The 20,976-nt window shown below is 41.5% G+C and overlaps 1 protein-coding gene across 1 annotated transcript in view; it reads right to left on the bottom strand.

The window, feature by feature from the left end:
• Positions 1-742: 742 nt before the first annotated feature.
• The window catches only part of LOC307246845 (peroxisomal acyl-coenzyme A oxidase 3-like), a 29,999-nt gene continuing 9,765 nt past the window's right edge, over positions 743-20,976 (bottom strand). Inside the window, exons 7-9 of the mRNA XM_080022875.1 lie at positions 17,510-17,577; positions 17,297-17,383; positions 743-1,948 (exon numbers count right to left, since the gene is read on the bottom strand). Of these exons, the coding sequence (XP_079879001.1) occupies positions 1,829-1,948; positions 17,297-17,383; positions 17,510-17,577 (275 nt within the window). The 3' untranslated portion in view covers positions 743-1,828. The remainder of the gene's footprint in view (positions 1,949-17,296; positions 17,384-17,509; positions 17,578-20,976) is intronic.

Raw genomic sequence — 20,976 nt, 5'->3', positions numbered from 1 at the left:
TGGTAACTACTCAAACTTGAGATGTACATTGAACAATACCTTTTTGGCCCATGAAATAGACTGATTCATATCGTCTGTATGTACAAAGGCTGTTGTTTGTGTGTGTGTGTAAAGGCTGTATGAAGATGGAGTGCTTCATATTAAGTCTAGTGGAATATATTTGTGTCACATCCAATGTACAGCATATGTCATTATATATCTTTGTGGAGCTAAAACAGCCAATCTAATGTTTTTGAGATCAACTTGGCTGGTGTGTAAGATTAGTTAGCTGACTTTTAGGAAAAACCTGTTTTCATCTATCTCAAAGAAATAAGTAACTTATTCATGGGATTCCTTCAATTGAAATATTGAACAACAGAATATGAAATGAGAAATTTCAAGGCATCTTTCTTCATTTTGCGATCACAGTGTTTTGCGGAATCATTTGTAAAAATGCCCCTCTTTTTCAGCACGCAAAAGCAACACTAACTCAACCCCAACATCAAAGTTGATCAGCCAAACGGTATGACATGCCGAATTCCATAGAAGGACAAACTAGATGTCTAAGATACTAGAATGGGTTAAAACACAAAAATGAGGGGAAATAAGGATCACAAAAAGACTAGAAGAATGCAAAATTTATTGCATGATCACATGGAATTGTAGACACATTTAAAACAGGACAAATATTGTGAAATATCAATATCAAGTTAAAATGTAATATATCCCTTTGTTAGCAATTAAATGTTAACCCACCCAGAAGATTTGTACAGGAAGTCAAATTGAAGAATGTTAGGAATTTGGTATGTTGTTATAGCATCCAAAAGGAAATGCTAGCACCAGTTAGCTTGTGTGTCTAAAATATTCCTGATTGATCCTTGTTGATCTGAACCTCACTCATACAAAGTTACTGATAAACCACACCAGTTTATTTCCCCAGATTTTCCCCCAGCTACATTAGGCAGCTCATCACCCGGTTTCCACTGGCAAGAGAAAGCACCTTCTCATATTATGAATTATTGATATTTTCATTTAATCATTAAATATGTAATAATCTGGACTCAATCAACGGGTCAACCACAGCCAGCCAGTCCAAGTCATCGCACCATCAGCTTCATGGCTACAAACAGCCTCCAATTTATAAAGAAAAGGAGGGGAAAAGAGAGGAAAAACGGCTTTTATATAAATTGATTTTTTATAATTGATTTTAAATTTCTACCAAAGAGCAATCTAATGGGAGATGGCATCGGTTGCCTCCATTACTGCCTCCATTACGGCGCAAACCTCGTGCACCAGTCAGCTCTAAATGGTGCACTACTCGGCTCCTCCTCTTTCTTTACCTCTGAGGAGCAGCCCCAAGTTCTGTATTTGGAGCCGTGGCTTATGTTGTGTAGAAGCTGCGCCTGTCTATTTAGAATGGTTGAGAACCATTAACATATGCATTTGGGTAAGAACAAATGTGTCACATGAGTCTGCGCACAAACTAAGAACATTTCTATGCACATTCTTGAATGAGGCCCACTGTGATTAAATAACCAAGTATATTCACATGATTTGACTTTAAATATACCTCTTGAATTGATTTTGAAACAATTTTCATATACATTCAACTCAACATACAACCGTGGATTTGCATCAGACTTTGTGTTAACAAAATTTGTAGATGAAAAGACTGTCACAGCATTTGGCACGTGACAGGTAATCCCTGCACAAGCAACAGCGGGGAATTGAATAATTATGTTGATAACATTATAACATTGTGTTGCCTTGACAGAGAGGGACATTCTAGTTTGGTTCCCTGCTGTATGATGTGTTGGTAGACCAACATGGAGAGGTGCTTTTAGAATTCTTAGAGTTTGGCTTGGAGGGATCCAACCTCGGGTTTGTCCCAACAGAACTCCTTCCACCAGGACGGGCGTTCCAACACCTTGTTGCCTTGGAGAATTGTTGCCCAGATGTTACTATACAGCTACACAGGGCGGAAAGGAGGAGAAGACATGATTAGTCGGGTTGAGTTTAGGGAAGATTGCCCTCACAATTTTCTTCTGTATAAACTATCACATTCGTTCGGCTCGGACTGCTTTCATCAAAGTTTATTACCTGGAGAGCAAACAAAACACTTCTAGGTGTTAATATGGTTCAGTTCTGGAAGCAGTGACAGCTTAGTTAAGGTTCTGACCGCTGGCAGCAGTGTTTTTGTTGTGTTTTTCTTTTTTTTGTTTAATTTAACCAGGTTTATGTTTAACTTCTGCCTCAGATTATCTTCTTCTGCACTTGGGTCCAGTACACCTCCTCATTAAACCTAGGGGTAAATAACTGAACGGAACAGAAGCGACTGCGACAATGACATTAGATGCGGGGATTACGCTATACGTCTTCATGGATTAGTAAAGCATTTAAATAGACTGAATGCTTTGACAGTAAGCAATCATCTGCCTATGTTTTGTCAGGGCAGAATCAGCTGCTAGTCGTCAGATCGTGTAGATTTGGCAGTCTGATCATTTCATCGGGGGCTTGTCATTGACGGTGTCACCCTCCAGGACTTAAGATAGAAAAAATACATAGGGTACAAAAACTTACACCATCAAAACAGTGTACTGATATCAAACAAATGGAAAGACGCAAAAACGGCTGTTTATCGGAATTTTCCAAAAAGTATGAAAGTGAAGCTAAATAGAGTTCATGTGTTTGCAATTCAAATAGTTGATTTGCATTGCAAACACATGACCTTAGTTTACTCTCGGTTTCTTGACATTGCCCACTTTTTGTGTTTCTGTCACAAAGATCACGCTAGATGAAGATTAGATACCAGTCTCTTTGATTGTTATTGTCATTCTTCGGCGACAGCATGAGGGGAGTCACTAGCGGCAGCATTTAGCTATGCCAGAACATGAACAACGTTTAAGAAGCAGAACTTGAAATTAAAGACAGTGAACAGTCAGAATAATTGCCTGTGTGACTCAGACTGTAGCCTCAGGTCCCACGCGCCAGCATGCTTGTTTATGTGGTAACAGCTTAATTCCTTCGGGTCTAGGAAGATTCTGGTGAGTTTAGAATCATGCTGCTGACGAAGGGGGTTCTGAGAATATATGAGTATGGGTGACTCTCCACAGTATATTTTAAACAGTTACTTTTAATGGCCTCATTGGATTAGAATTTACTGGGAGGATGAATTTATTTTTCCTGACGGAACAAAAACAAATACATCACATTTACATTTAGTCATTTACCAGACGCTTTTATCCAAAGCGACTTACAATTGTTCAAACACCGACGGACGCAGCCATCAGGAGCAATTAGGGGTTAAGTGTCTTGCTCAAGGACACTACAGCATGCTAGCAGGAGGAGCCTGGGATGGAACCAGCAACCTTTAGATTACTAGCTCTACCGCCTGAGCTACCATCCCCATGGTACATATACAAAGAACATGAGCTGTACTTAAGGTCCATATCACAAATTAGGGATGGGCAATCATTCAATAATACATTTAAAACAGTTATATCTTTATATATTTAAATTATATTTATATACATATACTGTACATCATATACCAGGTGCAGGCTGTCCTTCTCATTACCCCAAAGCTCCGTTCATAACACACTCATATTGCGCCCACATGCCCACACCCACCTAGGGTGTGGGCATGTGGGCGCACACATGCCCACACATGCACAGTTTTAAATTAATTGTGATATAAGGTTATTCTAAACATCTTAAAAATGACATAAGTCACTTAAGTAACTATAATGCCAGTTGGGAGGTTGTGCTTTGAATAGATCAGGACCAACCTCCTTATCAGGCCTGGGTTGAAAAATAGCCAACCTATCCTTGAAAAATGCTGCACAGAATACACTGCAGCTACCACAACGGGATAAACGCAACCTGGTCTCTATAGATTAAAATAATCAGCAAGGTTGCATGTCAGGCCACACCCTTAAGCATGATGTCATTGTACCACTTTTTTCCACAGGTAACGGTGGAAAAACTGACTGCTGGGATATGCTTTCAGTGAGAGGAGAAAATACAAGGTCTCTCTGTCAGACTTTACCCCACCAGCTGCTGGGCATTTATACAGGGAAGCCATTCAATTCATGGATCTGCATCACCCTTGACTCAGAGGGAAATTCATAGAAAGTTGATATATACTGGGGAAACACGGTTCACTTACTGAGACGCTGAATAGCGCTGAACAACGCTGATCGATCGTTTCCTTTAAAGCTAATGTCCAGGTGAAGATCATTCCTCCAAATGCCATGTGATGTGACCATTTTGAGAGAGTTTAAACTTTTAAATTGTACTACTTTTACACACACAGTGAGACATTGTTGTGTAGGGGACCTGTACCAACGCATACCACTGAAGAAGTCAGGCTGACGTCACTCCCGTGGACAAGCCGAGGATACGGTTTTACTTGTCTGTGAAAACTTTAGTCTCCGTGTTGTTATGGTTTACGAGAAGCGGGTGGAGGAGGTTCTAAATCATATCGCGGACCTTTATCTGACTAGTGCAATAGATCTAAGTCAGTGTAAGCAGGACTGGACTTAATTTTCTACTATGATAGTCAGTTCTCCGACAGCAACGCAGAGAATGACAGTGATACCGGCGTTATCCCGGACTTGGACAACATTACAAACAGTGGATTTCAACCTCATTGTGATGATGAAACTGAATATTTTCAAGAACCACCAGAGGAGACCGACGATACGCCTGTTGTTGTGACAACGGAAGAAGTTGATGACGTGATTAAGTCCGTTGAGGGTGGTGATGCAGATTATGAACAAGTAGTAATGCACAAGATTCTCAAGTTTACCTGCAAATGCAGCCAGGGGCCGAAAGAAAATGAAAAGAGGCCCCAAACAGGCAAAATGAATGCGGTCTTTACCATAATTTGGTACTAATATTATTAGTATCATATTAAAGTAAAGACCACATTCATTTAGCCTTTTTCCTGCAATGCCCAGTGTTTCAGTTGATCCCACTAGATGGTGCACTCCAGACACAATTGTCCTCTGTTGGAGTCTGGTCTGTCTGCTCTACTTCACCTTTGCGGCAAAGGTGAAGTCGAAGGGCAAAGGCTTTGAGCCCTTCTGTAAAAATTAGTGGACAAAAGAAAAGTTGACAGTGTGTTTAATCAGGAGTGGAAACCTAAATATTTTTTCACTGAAGTCCGAACAACGGCTGTATGTCTTATTGCCAAGAAACCGTTGCGGTTTTCAAAAAATACAATATCAGCCGCCACTTTTCCACCAAGCATGCTAACTACGCTAGCAAGCAGTCAACGCAAGAACGGGCGGCTACTGCTCAGAGGTTGGCAGCCAATTTACAGACTCAGTAAAAGATTTTTCAGCGACAAACTACTATTCAAGAGTCAAGTACCAAGGCAAGTTATTTGCTGGCATTCAAATTAGCAAAGGGCAGCAAGCCTTTCTCCGAAGGGGAGTTTTTGAAAGAATGCATGGTAGAGACAACAGGTCTCTTGTGTCCAGAGAGCAAAAACAATTTTGGAAAAATGTGTTTATCACGCAGGACAGTGACTTGCCGTGTAGAACTAATTGAGGAAGACATAGCCAGCGAGTTAAACAAAAAAGCTGAGTCGTTTAAGTTATATTTGTTAGCACTGGATGAAAGTAACGACCTAAAAGACACTGCTCCGCTCTTAATTTTTATCAGGGGGATTAATGACAATTCTGAGATAACAGTGGAATTTTTGACCATGGAGTCCCTAAAGGGGAAAACACGAGGAGAGGATTTGTATGACAGCGTGTCTGGTGTCATCGAGAGGCTGAAGCTACCTTGGTGTCAACTTGCCAATGTCACAACGGGGAAAAAACCCCAAAAGCATTTAATAAATAACAAATTTGAAAAACCTTGCGTAAAAACATCTTACTATTCATGTTTGGCACCCCTGGTTCTACACTTGCGTGCTTTGGCTGCCCTTTAAAGGGCGAAACTTTTTATGTAATGAATTTGACATGGAATTTATATTAGTTCACACAAACACTCTCCATCTATCTGCTACTGGCCCGGCCCGTCTGTCAAATTTTAAAACCCATTGGCCCCTGAGTCAAAAAGTTTGCCCACCCCTGCTCTAGTCATGCTGGAGAGGTTGAAAAAGTGAAGGAGATCCATGACACACAGTTGTGGCCTAGCGTTTAATCGTAAAAATAAACATTTGTATAGCAGTTTTCATGCAGAGAATGCAGCTCACAAAGTGTTTTTTGTTTCAGCAAACACCAAAAATATAAATACAATAATACACAATAATAAAAAAGACTAAAAAATACAATCCAAGGGGCATAAAACAGGGAATATCATATAAGTAAAATAATAACATTTAAAGATATAAATAATTTAAAATAATAAAAAGCTTGTTGATGATTATAAGATAAATTAAAAATGTATATTTTCAGTTTCTGTTTAAAAATGTCCACTGAGCCCACCTCTCTAATACTTTTTCGGTACCGTTTTCCACAATTTAGCTGCATCGTGGAAGAAGGCAGATTCCCCAATTTTATTTTGGGGGGTTTTTGGAATGTTTAAAAGACATGAAGAGACGTAAGAGGGAGCTGAACCATGAAGAGCTCTGCATAAGAGAAGAAGGTCTCAAGGAAGTAGAAGAAGGAAGAAGGAATCAATTCTAAAAGATAAAGGGAGCCAGTGCAATGTAACTAAAACAGGAGTAATTTGCTCTCTTCCTTGTTTTCATTTAAAGTCAAGTGACAGTGTTCTGAATTAGCTGTAGTTTCTCAACTTACTTTTTAGGAAGACCAGTTAAAAGAGCATTGACTTCCGGATGGAGTAGACACGCTGAGTATCGATCCTGGAACTTTTATTTGTCTAACCTTGCAAAACCCCGTAATTTCACTTTGACTTGCCACCAAGTGGATGATATTGTTATTTTGAGCAACATATCACCGAAATATGGCAGCCCAATCAACCAAACAAAGCGAAGAATAACAAACCGTAAAATCCAATCTCTCCGAGAAAGCCAGCAACAAACTCAACATGGCGACCATAGCTAGCCTCCTAGAAGAACACCAAAAAGCCTTCTCCCCTGACTTTTGGGCAACCATCTCGACACTCCAAGCAAAGCTAGAACTCATTCAAGTTATAGTGTAGGACCATGTTCAGAAGATTGCTTCGCTCAAGTCCAACGCCAACATGGTGAAAGTGAAAGTAGGCCCTCGGCCGTACCGCCTGCCTGAACATGAACGCAAAGTCGTGCAGGTAGAATTGAAGGCCACACTGGACATAGGTGATAGAGGAGTCTACGAGCGACTGGTGTAGTCCCATTGTGCTGGTAGGTAAGCCTGATGGGTCGGTCCACTTCTGTGTAGACTACCGAAAAGTCAATGCGGTGTTCTAATTTGATGCGTATCCAATGCCCTGGCTCGACAAACTCCTTGACAGGCTAGGCATGGCTCCATTTTTTATGACATTGGATTTAACAAAGGGCGGATGGCATATTCACATTTCGCCATAGCTCAAGTAAAGATAGGCTTTCTCCACTCCGCGGGGATTGGACCAATTTGTAACCCTTCGGTTCAGGTTGTTCCGGGCCCCAGCCACATACAGAGACTCATGGACCAGGTCCTGCGTCCGCATGCAGCATACACGCTGTCTACTTAGGTGACGTAATTATTCACAGTGACACCTGGGGGCGGCACATGCAGCATGTGGGTGCAGTGCTTTGAGTCCCTGAGGCTGGCAGGGCTCACTGCCAACCCTAAGAAGTGTGTGGTTAGGCGGAGTAGGTACAGTATCTGGGGTACCACATTGGTGGAGTACTGCTCCAACCCCAGACAGATAAAACTGCCACAGTCGCGAACAGTCCCGAGACCTAAGATGAAAAAGGAGGTAAAGCAGTTCTTGGGGCTGCCCAGTCACTACAGGAGGTTTGTAGCCGACTATTTGAAGCTGACCATCCTGTTGTGTGTCAGATCCCGGCCAATGGACGGAGAAATACCAGCAGACATTTGATAAAGTAAAAACAGCTCTTTGTGGGAAGCCAGTGCTGTGTACACCTAACTTTTCTCTCCCTTTTTGTTCCATATGTCGGAGATGGTATGGCGCAGATGGTAGTGGCTGTGGGGGGTGGTGGTGGTTAAGCCACAGACGGCGCTGGTGTTTTCCCGCCATGATTGGTTGGACCCAGCTGGGATAGCTTTCTTATGTGTTGTCTTGTCTTACAGTAGAGATGGCGTGGGGCAGGACGCTGCCACGCCTGCAGACCAGACCAAGGAAACCCAGACTCTGATTATTTTATTATACAATTATTTAAGGCTTTTTTTGTTTATGGTTGTGAATAAAACACTCTCCATGTTGGTGCCCCACTGCCTGAAAGAGTATCCCTCCCTAAACCCGTACCTGTGGGCAGAGACTCCCACAAAATCCTTTTTCACTAGTTTTGATTGGCAGCTGAATGCGTTCATCTGGAATAACAAGCCTGTCCATTTTAAGAGATAAATTCTCCAGCTCCGCATCTCTGAAGAGGGCCTTGCGCTTCCGAATCTCTGACACCACTTTTGGGCCTGTAACATTAAAATCCTTTATTGGGCCAACTGCAAACTTTCTGACCCCTGCCCGCCCTGGGTTCATACTGAGATATCATCTTATTTTTTTTTATACTCCATCATTTGCTCTCAGCTTCCCATAGTGGCCTACAAAATTTCAAACAACCCAGTTTTCAATCGTACTATTAAGACTTGGCTCTAATTCAGGAAACAGTCTACATAGAGCTTCTATTCATGGGCCGATTTTAAATAATCACCTATTCTCCCTGTCCTGCTCTGACCCCGCCTTCCAGTTGGTCAATGGTCTTTTAACACTTAATGACCTACAGTATATGAGGATGGGGTCTTTTCATCCTTTGCATCCCTGTCAGTTAAATTTTACTTGCATTTGTTCAAAAGCAGTTCCCCCATTTCCCCAACCGCCAACTGAATCGAACATTTACTAGTTTCTCACCCTTTATTTTGAGCTGCTGATATCTATTATCTATGGCAAAATCGACTCCATGAATCCCACCCCACTACTGCACCTCTCAAGGACTCCTGGGGGAGCAACTTACTGTAGGTATCAATATCTCAGACGGCCAGTGGAGTGACATTCTCGGTCTTGTGCACTCGTCATCTAAGTGGGCCAGGCATGGCCTACTGCAGTGCAAGGTGCCCCACAGAGCCCACTTTACCAACGCTAAATTGGCAAAAATATATGCAGATAGAAAGAATGCCTCTAATAGATGTCAGCAATCTCCAGCTGACTATACATATGTTTTGGACATGCCCGGGGCTGACTGACTTTTGTTCCATTTTAAAACTATTGAACAGGCCTTCAACACAAATAACACCCTAACCCCCTGACTGCTTTGTTCGGCCTCCCCCCAACTCAGAATATGCCCATTACATTACAGCGTGTCATGGCCTTCACCACTTTGTTAGCCAGACGTTCCATCCCTCCTAAATGGCCACCCACCCCAAACACAAGACAGGTGGATACAGGATGTCTTACAATGCATACAACTGGAAAAGTTATAATTCTCACTGAAAGGATCTCTGAAATCCTTCCACAAGACCTTGAGTCCCCTACTATTCTTTATCAGGGACCTCACTATCTCTTCTGATGCTGATGGTGTTTCAGAGTTGGAGCTCGCCAGAGTGGGAGAGAGGGATCCTCTTTATCTATTGCCTGTTCTACAATATGCATTTTCCATTTCACCTACTTTAATTCAAACTATTATTATTATTATTATTATAACTATTACTATTCACTTTTCATTTATCAATTTGTTATTCGCTACAGTTAATCGCATTTACTACATATGCTTATTTATTGGGGTGGTTCTTTTTCTTTGCTTTTTCTGTTGCAGACACCTTACCTTGTCTTGGATTTGATGTACTGACTTCACCATGTCTGTAGATAACTCAATAAAAATAATTTGCTGTGATAAAAAGAGCATTACAGTGGTCCAGTCTACTTGAAATAAATGCATGAATGAGCTTCTCAGCATCCAGTTGAATTGGCAATATTTCTGGAAAAGGTGGAAAAATGCTGTTTTGGTCACCCTGTTTACTGTATGTAGGATTTCAAACTTGAATCAATCTGAAACGACACCTAGATTTGTTACTTCCATTTTATTCTGATGACCAAAACTTCCTTAACCATTAGAAAGTGCATCTCTTTTGGCTTTGGGACCAACTAAGAGTATTTCAGGACGCACGCACCCTTGTGGATTAATGGGACTTCTGTCGACAGGCTGAGCAGCTTCAGATATCTGGGAGTCCACATCACAGAGGACTTAACATGGACTGTTCATACAGACACTCTGGTGAGAAAGGCGAGGCAGCGTCTCTACCACCTCAGGCAGCTGAGGAAATTCCGGGTCTCGGTGAGGATCCTCAAGTCCTTCTACTCTGGAGCAGTGGAGAGCATCCTGACAGGCAACATCACTGCCTGGTTTGGGAACTGTACTGCCCAGGACAGGCAGGCCCTGCAGAGGGTGGTGGGTTCAGCTGAACGTACCACTGGAACTACACTCCCCTCCCTGCAGGACTTATACACCAGGAGGTGTATTAGCAGAGACCGCAGGATCATGAAGGATCCTCATCACCCCAACAACGACTGTTCCAACTGCTGTGGTCAGCGCCTCCGCAGTCACGCAGCGAGAACAGAGAGACTGAGACGGAGTTTCTTCCCTCAAGCCATCAGAACTGTCAACGCTGACCTCACCAGGGGTCCTAACTGAGCCATGCACTAGGCTCCACTACCTACTGTACTGTATGTAGCATACTGTACCGCATACTGTGTCACTGTTCAGGGTTGTTCATGATGCCGTATTGCTGCGCCGTACTGTTGTATACTGTGCTGTATTATCCCAAACACTACCTCACTCTATTCACATTCACATGCCACTTTAAGTCACATGCCACTTTAATGCACATATCTGTATATACATAGGCTTATTCCCTCTATCTATTCAATTTTATTTCTTTTTATTTTTAATGTATTTTATTCTATATATTTTTATTTTATTCTATAAGTATTCAACTTACTGTATTACGTTTTAGGAGTCAGTTAGTCGGCCTATAGAAAGAATTTTTTTTTTTTTTTCCTAGGACATATTGTGTGCTATTACCGGGTGCGTTACATTTCACTGCATATATGTATGAAAGTATTTATATGTATGTGACAAATAAAAATCTTGAATCTTGAATAAAAATCTTGAATCTTGAATCTTCAGTCTGATCTTCATTTTATTAAAAAAAAACGTATTGATCATTCATTCACTCATTGCGGCCAGACAGATAATCACAGAGCATAAGGCATTTATGTAATTTGGCTTGACAGAAATGTATAATTGTGTATCATCAGCATAGCTATGAAAATTAACATTGTGTTCTCTGATGATATTACCTTGCAGTATATATATATATATAACAATATAGTGAGAAAAGAAGGGGACCAAGACATCTTCCTTGTGCAACACCAAAATAAATGTCATATTTCTTTGATACAAAGAGCACATTCTCAGAGACCAACCCAGTTTTCTAGACCAGGGGTGGCCAACCAGTCAGAGACTAAGAGCCACTTTTTTTTACTGTTACTGCAAAGAGCCACATCATACACATGGGCACACATGAACACACACACACACACACACACACACACACACACACACACACACACACACACACACACACACACACACACACACACACACACACACACACACACACACACACACACACACACACAGACCTCTGCTCAGCCAGATTTATTGTTAATGTCACACACCAACATGATAATGACAGAAATTGACTCCTAGCCCCAGCGACCCGACTAAGGATAATCGGTTGAAGATGGATGGATGGATGGATTACTAAGACCACAGGCCAGTTAGTTACTGTCTCACACACACAAACTCTCAGTTCAAAAAGTACTGTTGTTTATTTATTCATAGAGGGGGGAAATGGACTTCGAGTTTAATGATAAGGATGTATTTTTTTCATGTTGGGTCAATTTATTCAATAGTGTCCCTTAAACCCTAACCTTTAAGAATCAGTTTTGGCTCTTGCCTACCATACACGATCCGATGCTTTGGCCATCCACATATACCTGGGACTAGGTGTTCCGGAGCCCTAGCCACATTTTTGAAAATGTGTGGTTAGGAGGATCGAACCCGCTATCGGATCTCGAGTTCAAAGCCGCTACCATTGAGCCAGGACTCCTAAATGAAAGTACTGCGTTTCCGCGGTATACCTCTCACTTCAACCAAGTCCACAAACAAAAATATAATAATTAACAACAGCGTTTTTCTCTGACTATGCATGTTGCTTAGTGGGACTTCTGGCATTCCTTGTCTTGAACAATCCTCTTCAAATCTTGTATTCTGTTGTTGCCACTCGAAGCAATTCTTTCACATGGGTGTCAGTCAGAACAGATCGATGCTTTGATTTCACATGTTTTAGGGTAGAAAACACAGACTCGCAGACGTATGTTGACCCAAACATTGAAAGTATCTTAAGCGCAGGCGGTTTGACATTGGGGTATTTTTCCATTGGCACACTTTTCCAGAAATCAATGGTCCCTTCCCTTAAAGCAGCTTTCAGTCGGTCCTCCTCACAAAAATCGATCATCTCAAACTCAGCCGTAGCCTCATCTGTGACGAGCGAGGCTTTCAAACAGTCCGTATCCGCATTAAATGGGTCGACGAGGAACGTAATCTGTGGCCTTTTCAGTTGTAGATCACGGAACCGGGTCACAAAGCTTTCGTGCAGGTTTTCAACCAGTGTTGCATATCTGTCTCTTTTCTTTTTCAGGGCGGCGCTGGTGACTTGCCCGCTGGCTTTTAGCAGAGTGGGAAAATGCGTTAAATCTCCCTTTTGAATATGCGTCTTGAACAGCTTCAGTTTGTTGACAAACGCAAACACACTTTGCATCAGGTCAGGGTTAACTTACCCTGCAGGGTTAGGTTCAGTCTGTCCAAGTGACACAGCAAGTTGACCAAAAAGGCCAGATCCATAATCCACTCGAGGTCCGAGAGCTCGGGATAGTCCTTGTCCTTCTCTTCCATGAACAGTTTCACGGCATCCAAAAGCTCAAAGAAGCGAGAGAGTACCTTGCCTTTTGACAGCCACCTCACAGTGCAGTGCAGCGGCAGGTCACCTGGAAGCCCTTGGTCCAGCTCAGCGATAAGATTCCTGAATTGCCTGTGGTTAAGCGCATGTGTGCGGATGTAGTTGACGATTTCCATCACGGGCTTCATGACGTTGTCTAAATTCAATGATTTAGACACGAGTTGCTCCCTGCGGATGATGCAGTGGAAATTCCAAAACTCTGGAAATGTTTGGTCAGCTTTGCACAGCCGCGCAAGCCCATTCACAGATCCGATCATGGCTGGCGCTCCATCCGTGGCTATTGCAGTTAGTTTCTGTATGGGCAGGTTTGCTTTCGTAAATGCAGCCATCATTGTTTCTTTCACATCTATGCCACGGGTTCTGTCTTTTAATGGCACAATATCAAGGAGTTCTTCTTTGATCACACAATCGTTTGACACAGACCGTACAAATATTGCCAACTGAGGCTTGTCTTGTATGTCACAACTCTCATCCAATGCGACACTAAAATACTCACATGCTTGAAGGTCAGATCAACTGTGATTCAATAGCCGTGTTAATGTCCGATATTCTGCGTTCAACAGTGTGGCGGGACAGTTGGATGTCTGATACACTTCGTTTTAGTTTGTGGTCTTCAGGAGACATGATTTCAACAGCGTCACTGAGGCATTTTTTAACGAAGTCCCCTTCATTGTATGGCTTTTTAGCCTGTGCAATGTTCCAAGCCAGTTGATATGATGCAAGCGTTACGGTCTCTGAGTGCTTTGTAAATTTTTGGAAAAACTGTATCTGCTTTTCTGCCTGACTTTTCAAAGTGACCAACTTGTGCTTGCGAAGTTCAGTCCCTTTTGGAAATTCCTGGTCGATGTTAGCATGGAGTGAGCTGAAATGGCGCTGAAGATTTGAAGTTTTGAAATGCGCTAATGACGCCTGACATATAAGGCAGAATGGCTTGCCATTACGTTCAACAAAAAAATATAAACTCTCCCACTCTGTCAAAAACGTCCTGTGTTCATCTTCATATTTTCGTTTTGCTGTGCTTTTTCTCCCTGCCATTATGAGAGCGAACTTGACACATTGTTTACTACTGAAATGATCTCGTGGTCCGCTTGCGACCGTAGAAATCAGTGTTGTCAGATTGGCCCAATCTGGCAACACTGGCTGCAGCTCGCGTGTCGCTCGCGAGTCACGACATCGACATACACACACACACACACACACACACACACACACACACACACACACACACACACACACACACACACACACACACACACACACACACACACACACACACACACACACACACACCCCTCCAGCCTTCACAGTTCTCCATCGGGGATGTCGGATACGCAACGCAATTCACCGGCCGATCCATCTTATATGTTGACTACTAACCATGTCAATAGTGTTGAAAATAAACTTCCAAAGCTTTTAGAATCTTATTTGGTGATTTATTAGTCCTAATGCCGCGTTAGACGCGTTCCAGTCGCCTGGAATGCGTCTATACGTTGACTTTGTATGGAGGCGCGCCGCCCCGGCGCTTTTGGTGTAAACGCGGCATTAGGACTAATAAAACAGGCGTTAATGGGACATGACTCCTGCTGCTGTCCGCTTTGAGTAAATGAGGAAGTGATCCGCGGTGGAAAACGAGTGATACATCGTAGCGATTTTATAATCATAATAGGGAATGAATGGCTGCGCTTTTTTTTTTTTTCTGCGTTTTTGACGCTTGTCATGTGAAAGCCCCTTAAGAGCTGCATGAAACCAGCCAAAGAGCCGCATGAGGCTCGCGAGCCGCGGGTTGGCCAGGCCTGTTCTAGACGATTGATTAGAATGCTGGGGCCAATTGTGTCAAATGCAGTACTCAAATCTAAGTGAATAAGAACTGAGACCTTGTTTGCAGCAGCACTGAATCTAAGATAACTGACTATTTTAGTTAGAGCAGTCTCTGTACTTTGATAGTTTAGATTAGATTTAAAACCGGACTAACTTCTCTAGCATACTGTTTTCATTTAAAACGTTGATTGTAGTTGATTAAAAGGTAAAACCGTTTTCATTCTGTTGTTAAAGAATTGTGCAAATTCTTCACATTTGAAGGCAGAAGCCAGGCTAAGAATGTTAGAGGCTGGAGTGGGATTTAATAATCGGTCAGTAGTTGAGAACAGTTTCCGAGGATTGCTGCAATTGTCTGCAATGATCTTTGAAAAGTGGGTTCTTCTCTCGGTACAGACAGCATTGCCATAAGTAGAAATGTGCTCCTTCAAAATGTTACAGTGGATCTCTAGTTTAGTTATTCTCCATGCCTGTTCAGCTACACAATTTCTTAAACTCACGAATAGTGCTATTTATCCATGGTGATATTGCAATAGTGGAATGCTGTCCAATGCGTTACTTAAGTTACTGTTTAAGCCGTCAACAATTTTATTTATCGAACAGTGTACATTATAGGGATTAAAGGAGTTTGTAGGTTCAGAAAACTGGAGGTTCAGAAAATCGTTTTGCTGTGGCATCCTAAGAACCGTTTTTGAATTGTAAATTCTCTTTTGTAACTAGATGTATTAAACAGAGCATCAAAGAACACAGAGTTATGATAAGTAATGTCAGAAATATTACTGATTCTTATCCCTTGTGATACTACGAGGTTAAGTACATTAACCAGTCGATAGGTAGCTTCAGTAACGTGTTGTGGTAATCCTAGGCTATCTAAGAGATTCAGAAATCCCATAGTCTTCGAGTCAGTATTATCACTGATATCAAAATTCATATCGCCAGTGAGGGTTATTTGGTAACTAATAAGAGTAATAGACATAAGCTCAGAAAATTCAGGAAGAAATACTGAGGATTACTTAAGTGGTCTGTATAGAGTTAAAATAAGCACATCTGATTCAGCTTTGAGCACAATGGCAAGATATTAAAAAGATGAAGATTTTCCAAAATCAATCTCAGTAAAACAGAACTGATTGGAGAAGATAGCAGCTACCACCCCCCCTTTGTCCCGTCTTACTGATTGAAAGAACTTTTCGTTTATTATAGTTATGATTTTTTTTAAGAGATAAAATCAGAGATAAATATGTATTTAAAAAAACTCTTATTTGTGAGTGATCTTACATTTAAAAGTGCCATTTTGATATTCATGTCTAACTTTGTATGGATCAAGGTTATTACTTAGATGTTAGATAATTTACTGAAATTGCAACCAGCGTTAGGCCCAGGCCTACATTTTTTCTGCACAGTAATAATAGATGGAATGAGAGATAAAGGCAAGGCATCAGTGTGGAGCAGTACAGGTATGACAGTGTCAATAGGGAACATAGGCCTAAATCAGTTAAGAGTGTTTGCTCGAGCCAAGAGCGAGCTACTGAATGCCATGTACGGATCAGGATCATTAAAACCACATTCTACAGGTGATATGAGTTCACAGCTCTGATTAAAATCAATTGGCATCGTACACACCATACATCAATTGTTCAGAGCCTTTTGCTTTGTTTAGACTCCACATGAATGTGTTGGGGGGGGGGTGTAGAGTTTGAGTGTGAGAGTGTGTCTGTAGTGTCTGTGGTGTATGTTGTGTTAAGTAGTGTAAGCGTGTTGCTTTCCTGGAACAGACAGAGCAAGTCATCTTCCAACTTAGAGACTGATCCCTACCGTAAACAAGGGGTGGAAGAAGGAATGGAGATAGAAGTCTGAAGTACAGACAGATATATGTAGAGAGGATTGGGACACCAGTATAAATAAGTATATAATTCTATAATTCGAAACTCATACACCAGAACTAATTGGGACCAATCCTGTGCACCCAAGGGTGGACTCTTCTCCAAAGAGGGGGATTGGTGCCGGTCATAAATGTACAACAGAAACAGAACAGCTGTGCTCTTGTCATCCCACAGGTCATCCAAATGAGTTATTGTATGCAGCTCTTGATGAATAAAGATTGGCTTTCCAGGTTGAGACTGTCTTGGATGCAATGTCATAGATATACCCTGTGTTGTATGTCCAGCCTGCTGACAGAAAAAAAAAAAAGCCTTTCTCCTGCCCCGGAGACATCCCAAGGCTCCAAGAACACCCCAAGACAAAGCATTACAGCTGCAGAAGAACCCCTAACCCACAGTGAAGCAAAGAGCACAAAGAGCAAAACCCACTCACACCCCAGAGCGCAAACCAGTCCTCCTGGTTTCCGCAAACACTCCTTAGGGCCTTACCTGACCATCGGCCTTGCCAATAGAGGAGTTAAGGATGAAATCGGGGGGTGCAAAAACATCCACCAGTGCAACAGCATCATTCTTCAACTGCAGAGACAGAGGATTGAAAAATACACTGTTGTAGGAGAAGACTGTCAGATGAATTTAGAAAAGAAAATCAGGATGAATTTGCTGTTCTGATTCACACGCACACACACACACACACACACGTACCTGAGAGCAAAGAGTGAGAATGGCTGTCTGGACCAACTCTGCATGCTCTCTTCCATAGAAGTATCCACCTGTCCGCCACAATAGCCAAGAATAGAAATGACTTGCTTGCGAGATGTTAAGTTAAGGAGAATAGTACATTTACAGATAAAGTGTGATTTTTCAAACAAGCAAAATTATTATTATCACTAAAATGAATATCATTATTTTATTGGTCACTGGTTTAAAGATTGTCCCATTAAGTATGTATCTATTATCCAATTAAAACAGTGTCAGTGTGACTGACCATCAATATCATCACATGTCTGTGCTTTCTTGTGGATATGGTTGACAAGATTTTTCGCGGCCTAAGTACTGTTTCGAACTGAAATTTGCCCAAATCCAATTTATGCCTCGAACGCCCCGATTTGTTGCTGCTCTGCCCAAAATACGAGGGAGCCATTCATGAATAGACTTGAGTGCTTAGTTATCCCAGCATTCAGTTTTGGGAAACCTTACAAGTTTGTTCCTCCTAGAACAAACGTACAGTATGTGCTTTTGGAAAGGGACAGTGTTTCTCAAATAAATAATACAATTTTGTCAAAACGAGACACGAGTGCCCTTTGGCGTTTCTGCACGGCAATGAAACCGCATTCAAGTCATAGAATCGTAACCAATGTTGTATTCTAAAATGTAATTCTAAAAATTCTATAAAATTATTTTGGCCCCCTTCCTTCCACTGAGGCCACCACACAAGCTCAGGCCATTTCCTGGTGTTTCTTAGTATATCAATCCGTGTTACCTACACCACTCTCTAAATGTTTTGATGCTTTCACGACTCTGCACTTTTCAACATTCCCTCCAATATTGAAACAACAACAGGATTTGTTGTACACCACTTTCCTTGGATTACTTTGGTTCAGCTGAATATTTAATTGATATTAACTTGTCTTCACTCTCCATTAAACAAACCACAGGCTGGGGGCTGCTTTATAGTTCTGCCTGAAATAGCCACCATAAGTACACTGTGGGTGTCTTGTTTTTCTGCCGGTTTATTATCCTTTGTTCACTTATGCCGCGTCTCAAATTGCTGTGATCTGGAATTAGCTAGAACCATGAAACTTGGCAAAATAACTGGAAATGACGTGCAAATACTTCCCAAGAAACATTTCTCACATGTTCTTTTCTCAATATACCAACTGGCCAGATGGTGACACGGTAATTAAGGATCAAAAGCACAATTTTGGAAAGGCCACGCCCCTCACACTGTGACTATGATTGATTTGAAACACAAGGGTCCAGCTCAATGTGCTCTCCAAAAAAGCCTCTTGGACCATTAAAGTCCGTAATGATGGATTTTTTGCCAATTTACATCATGTGAAAAACAGTAACGTCACATCTACATTTTGACTGTATCAACACCAAATTTGGTATACAGCATTGCGGCTCTGAGATACACATTTCTATTAGAAATGTGCAAGATCATCAACCAAAAAAACGTTGCGAAAGGTGGGGCTTAGCAGACAATTGGCCATAACTCATTAACCATTTCCCCAATCATCAGAAATCTTGGTAGATATCTTCAGTCCGTGATTGGGAATAGGTTTAGCAAAACATTTTGAGCCTGACCCATAGGGGGCACGACAAATGCCCACCACCAAATTTGGTGCACACGCTCTGAGGTCAAGGATTAACCAAAATCTGAGCTGCCATATTGATTAGTGCATGTGGGCGTACACATCTTTTTTGGTGGAGGGTGGCCAGGTTTTTGGACCGAGCTTTCTCATTTCTAATAGAAATGTGTATCTCAATCCCACTGTGCTGTATACCAAATTTGGTGTTGATATAGTCAAAATCCAAATATCTTTTTCAGTTTATGTAAATTAGCAAAAAAACGTCAGAACTTTGAGTGCGTGTAACCCAGGTTAAATAATGGGTCACTCTGCTATAGTTTATAGTTATCCACCTATTAAAAATCACTCCATATCAACTTCCATATGGAAGTTTGAGTGTGCATATGGAAATAGGACATGAGAAGTTTATGAAAACTTTAATGCTCAAGACATCTATGGCTGTTTGACCAAAACAGGTCAGGTTTTATGCTGGAGCAAATAAATGGATGGCGAGGTAAAGGAAGGAACCCTTGTTGATGAAAAGACTCACCCAATTAACTGTAGGCAGGCCTCAAGCCTGGCTCCTCCAGGCTCATTTCCTTCTGCACAATATGTGACCCACCACAGCAAAACCGCTATCTTGCGCATTTCAAAAATCGCCAGAAGCACCCAAATAAGTTGAAAAAAACATTCTTGAAGGAAAATGTGATTTTTCCAGATTCATGTTTCATTATTATTTTTTTTAAATTCTCAACGTATTTTCAAAACCGAGTTTGATTTATAAATAGTAGAAAAATGTTAAACCGTGGAGTTAAATATTCCCGTTAGACTACAGAGGGAAACGCAGTTCACTTACCGAGTGAACAGCGCTGAACGACGCAGATCGATCGTTTAAAGCGACCGTCAAGGTGAAGATCATCCATATTCCATGTGATGTGAAGTCACAATGTGAAACTGTTTTGATAGAGTTGAGCCTTTAAATATTACGTGTTTTATACACACACGGAGACAACGTTGTGGAGGGGGCGTGTCACTGACGTCACCGTCACTTCCGTCAACAAGACGGAATCTGATATTACTCTGGACATGGAGAACATTTTAAACAGCGGATTTCAACCTGAATGTGACTATGAAACTGAATATTTTCAAGAACCACTAAATTCCACTTTTATAAAACATGAATATTCTTACTGTTAAATAAAAGCTTTTTTCAAAACAAAAATACGTTCAACGTTCCCTCAAAACACAAGAACAAAGCAGTGATTGGCCCATATGTTAAGTAGCCATGTGGCTTTGGCTCCCCTATTTGCATTCTGTGAGCTAGGTGAATGAAGCCAACTCTCGGCGAAACTTTTAAGGTGATTATCTCAGAAACACGGTTTGCCACTGCCTTGTCATTAACAAGTCATAGCTTTAAAAATATTTGCTTGATCTGCACAAGTGACACCTTGTTTGGAAGCTCTGATTCTCCTCTTTCAAATGATGCAAAAAAGTCAAAAGGTGCCAAATGACCCTAAAGTATGCGGTGGGTCACATATTCACTTTACAGTGAGCGAAGAACTTGTATGGGACTGTGCAATTACTGACATTACTGACAATTACTAAAACCAACTTTTGCACTTTAAAATAATGAATTCAACTTTAATGGGACTGCCACTCTGGAAACAAATGTCTGCGCTGTGATCACTTTTAAGTGACTTACACTATAGTCACGTAAAACACTAAGTGTATTGAACTGAAGAATTGAATGGGATTGTGCAATTATGGTAATGTCGGTATTGATGGATTTATCTAACCGAAATCACTGATTGAGAGGAATTTGAATATATCAATTGATGGACTGATTGAGTATTGGGTGCTGTGATATTTTACAAGTGT

The sequence above is a fragment of the Zeus faber genome, assembly GCF_960531495.2.
Source record: "Zeus faber genome assembly, chromosome: 22".
NCBI classification, from domain to species: Eukaryota; Metazoa; Chordata; class Actinopteri; order Zeiformes; family Zeidae; genus Zeus; species Zeus faber.
Note: the sequence above shows the minus strand (reverse complement) of the source record. Positions and strands in the feature narration are given on the sequence as shown.